General features: G+C 58.4%; 4 protein-coding genes across 4 annotated transcripts in view; all 4 read right to left on the bottom strand.

Annotated features, from left to right (window-relative positions):
* Positions 1-117, bottom strand: part of TraAM80_08578 (retrotransposon hot spot (RHS) protein) — a gene marked incomplete at both ends in the record, with an annotated part of 327 nt that extends 210 nt beyond the window's left edge. The window contains one exon of the mRNA XM_029385321.1: positions 1-117. This exon is cut by the window's left edge and continues 210 nt beyond it. Coding sequence (XP_029234833.1) covers positions 1-117 — 117 coding nt within the window.
* A 270-nt stretch (positions 118-387) lies between these two features.
* Positions 388-753, bottom strand: TraAM80_08577 (retrotransposon hot spot (RHS) protein; the record flags this gene model as incomplete). The annotated part of the gene is made up of 1 exon (XM_029385320.1): positions 388-753. One exon carries the CDS (start codon positions 751-753, stop codon positions 388-390), a length of 366 nt encoding a protein of 121 aa, XP_029234832.1.
* A 587-nt stretch (positions 754-1340) lies between these two features.
* TraAM80_08576 (uncharacterized protein) lies at positions 1341-1862 on the bottom strand (the record flags this gene model as incomplete). Its single annotated transcript, XM_029385319.1, has 1 exon — positions 1341-1862. The coding sequence occupies one exon, from the start codon at positions 1860-1862 to the stop codon at positions 1341-1343; it is 522 nt and encodes a 173-aa protein (XP_029234831.1).
* An 832-nt stretch (positions 1863-2694) lies between these two features.
* On the bottom strand, positions 2695-3366 carry TraAM80_08575 (uncharacterized protein; the record flags this gene model as incomplete). Its single annotated transcript, XM_029385318.1, has 1 exon — positions 2695-3366. The coding sequence occupies one exon, from the start codon at positions 3364-3366 to the stop codon at positions 2695-2697; it is 672 nt and encodes a 223-aa protein (XP_029234830.1).
* Between the last annotated feature and the right edge of the window lie 506 nt (positions 3367-3872).

The raw sequence follows: 3872 nt of genomic DNA, 5'->3' as shown, positions 1-3872 counted from the left end.
GCCGGGACGCAGCCGCATCACCTTCGCCACGCACACCAACACGTCGGCACTGAGCGAAGCGGAACCCGGGGCGTTCTGAAAGCACTCCGTTGCCCGCCCCGAAACCACCCGTACCATCTTCGAGTAGTCTCCAGTCGGAACGCTGCAAGACCACACAAATCCACCTTGTCCAGCCCAACGTAAAAATTCACAGCCCACGTCGTGAGTCGGTCGATGTGCGTATGAAGCTCACCCACAACTCCATTTTCCCGTAGCGACTGAAAGCGTAACGCCGGACTGGTCTCAAGCGACTCATGCGTCTCTCGGCCTCGCCTAACTGCTCCGCCTGCCCCTCCGCAGGCTCTCCCCGTGCATCCCCAGGCACACATTGCCATCACATCTCTCTCATCACGGCCGTTCATGATGATCCGGCGGGCGCCCATGTCCTCCTCCCAGTCCCTGTAGCCAGTTTCGTTTGGAGACGACACGGCGAGCATGCCCCACCCAGTGGGAGGCATTTTGGCGGGCAACATCTTCCTCCACCCCATCACGTCGCAGATAATATACCCCCTCATCTGCATGGAGACCTCCAAATAAATTCTCCATCGCCGGAGTCGAGTAGCCAAAGAAGAACACCGTCTTGGTGGTCCTGTCAAACAGAAACGCTCGCTCCCCAATCAAGCACGCCACCGCGTGGAGCTGCTCGGCGTCGTAGTGCAGCAGCTGGTAGAGAAGGCACGAGCAAGCAGCCACCGCCCTCCCGATCCCGGGCATCCCGATCAAGACACGCAGCACAGACGCCGAGTTCGCCCCGCCGTGCGTGCCAAACAGCCCGGCCAGATCGCCCTCAACGATCCGCCACACCCGCTCCACCTCGGAGTACACACAGCAGTCAGAACCACATCCTTGCAGCAGTGCGTACGGCAACTTCTCGGAGGTGGGCACCACCAGACTGGGACGTGGTGGGCGGAACCACACTGCACCGTCATCCGTGAGAACAGTTGCCCACTCCACCTTTTAATCCCACGGCTGTGGCGGCCTGCCTTCCCTCAGCTCCATCCTCATCCCTCCTCGCCCATCCGAAACTTCCATGACGTGACTCCCCTTCGCATGGCAGGCATCCTCGTAGTGTCCCTCCAACTTCTCCAACGTGAAACTCAACACAGACACCTTCGCTGCAGCGAGGGTTGTACACAGCTCCCTCCGTGAAGGAGGAGCGGCGGCAGCGACGGCTCCTTGCGCCACCACCGCGGCGCCACGACAGACGCTGACGTGCGCAGTCAAATAATTAACCAGCCGACGCGGCAACCACGCGGCAGCGGCGCACCTTTTTTTTTTGTTTTCTTTTGGATTCCCGCCTCTCACTCAGCAGTAGGCGTCGCGCAGTCCGACGCCCAACGCAGACGCATCCTTCCGCGCTCGTCCCAAGCTCCCAAAAAATATCCGTGTCGCGCCGCCCAAGATTCTCCCAGTGCTGGCCGCCTCGCCCTCTCTGAGGAGTGGTCTACGGCGCGTTCACTGACGGGCCACACAGCGGTCGCCAAAAAAGGATGCGAAAATAAAACACGCGCACGCCTCGTATGAGCAGCTCCGGCGGAATCGTTCCCTGGCAGCCGCAGCAGCAGAAAACGGCCTCTTATTTTGGGGTCTGGCTGGGGGGAAAACGAGGCGGCGCGGGAAGATGTGTTGGGTAGCCCCACCAAAAATGCAGGCCGCCACTCCTCCTCCCACCCACACAGACAGACAGTCAGACGGCACTGCGAGCAGCTGTGGGTTATTAAAAGCCAAAAGGAGGGCACAACGTGCGAAGGCGCACACCCCGAAGCATCGGCCGTGCTCCACTCCCACTCCCGCGAACCAGGAATAGCCCCCAGCAGAAGCATTCTTCACTGAGGCGCAGCATCCAGTCAAGCACGAAACCAGCAAGAACGAAGAGGTGAGGGAACAGTCGATGCCTTCAGTCTCTCCCACAGGCGTGAAAAAAAAAAAAAATCCCCTCGACACCAGACTATCAACCACGCGCCCCGAACCCAACGCAACAACAGACGGTTAAACGCCCCGTTTTATCCATGGCGTGTGAGTGACGGTGAAAAGGTGGAGGCGCGGCCGGCATCTTGCGTTGTCCCTTAAAAAAATTAATCTTTTCCCGGCCCACCCTTAGCGACTCCTGCGCATACACAAAGCAATACAACAGGAAAAAGATGATGCACAGCACACTCACCATACGCTGCAAACCACAATGCACGACCCAGTCATTCCGTCCGAACGCTCCAACAAACATAAAAAACACAAACACAAACCCCGTGAAGTGAAGCCGAAGCGTGGGGCGTCCACCGAGCAGTGGGGACGTGCAGCAGCAAGTAGGCCGACCTGCACGCACACACTCCCTCCCTTCCCGTGCAGCCCAATCCAGGAAGAAGGAGGGAAAGAAAGGCTGCCCACCGAAAGCAATCAAAACCAAAACAAATGAAATAATTAAAGCAGTTACGGTGCTCTACCCATGCAGCCAAGCAGGACGGCAGCGGCCCCTCAAAAGCAAAATAATTAAAACAGAAAGGAAGACCAACGGCCTGCATGAGTGTACGTGTATGCATGAGCACATTATTTGTGTGTGCCTCGTGGGGTGGGGCGAGGGCGACAGTCCGTGCGGGAGGACACACACAAAGAGAGAGAAATATATATATTTAAGCGAAGGACGAGCTGCGCACCGCTCCCTCACGCTGCCGTCATCGCAGCAGACACCGCACACGCAAAAAGCAGAAGAAGCGCAAAGGGGGAGGTGCAGTGCGAGGCCGCGCTGCCGCCGTCACTGTCGCCATGCGTCGCCTTCGTTGTTTTGGTGGTGGCGTTGGCAGCTGGCGCTGTTGCTGTTCCCTCCGCACCGCCTGTCGCTCCATCTTCAACTTGACTTTGGCTGCTGCCACCTGACTGTAAGTTAGCCTCTTTCTTTCCATTTGACGCTGCTGGCACTTCATCCGGATTTGAAGTTTTTGCTCCGCCTGTCTCTCCCGATGGATTTAGCGGTAAGTTATCAGTTTCCAGTTTTGTGGATACAGTAGAGGCATCCTGCCCCAGTTGTTGACTTACTTGTGAAACTTTTTCCTTGGGGTCGCTGGCACTGCTTGCCTTCTCATCATTTTTTTGAGCCTGATTCTCAGCCTGACGTTGTTCACTCTCTGCCTGCAGACTCGCCCGCAACCGCTGCACAAACTCCGGCTTGCGGCCACAGTACTTCCCCTCAATCTCCGCCTCGCTCATGTCCCTCGTGACCGTCCTCAGGTCCCTCCAGTCACTCTCCGTGCAGTAGCCGCCGCCCCACGCACCGACACCGCCGCCGCAGCAGCACAGCACGCAGAGGGCACACACCAACAGCACACGGCCAGCCATCCCCACTCTTGTCACCGCAGCAAAGACACACACACACGCACAGTCTAGCGAGGGGCAGAGAGAAGTGAGGAGGGTGAGAAGTGGAACACACAAAAACACTGAGAGATGACAATGACAGACAAACCACTCGAAGCCGCACGTCACACACACCGCAGCAGCCGCACCATCGCCACTCGCACACCTCATTATTGATCGTTTCAAAACACATCCACCGTGCAAGGGCGAAAGACACGCGGAGGAGAAGCCGGCCCCACAGCGCACCCACACACCCGCAACGCGAAGGACGGGGCGAATCCACGTCCACCGCACAGTCTGCCGCTGCCGCACATTTGCCCTCACCGATCCGCATCACGCCGCACGGCAGGCTGCGATGGGTGGTGCCCCACACACTCGCAGCGAGACACGCCGCACACCCCGTCTGTTCTCTTCCTCTGCAGCGGGTGCCTTCAAAGCGGCCCCCACACGCCCCGTCACTCCCGTGCCATCGCAGAAGGAAACTAAATGAC

The sequence above is a fragment of the Trypanosoma rangeli genome, assembly GCF_003719475.1.
Source record: "Trypanosoma rangeli strain AM80 chromosome Unknown Tra_15.4_contig_00434, whole genome shotgun sequence".
Taxonomy (NCBI): domain Eukaryota; phylum Euglenozoa; class Kinetoplastea; order Trypanosomatida; family Trypanosomatidae; genus Trypanosoma; species Trypanosoma rangeli.
This window is presented reverse-complemented; position numbering and strand designations above follow the sequence as displayed.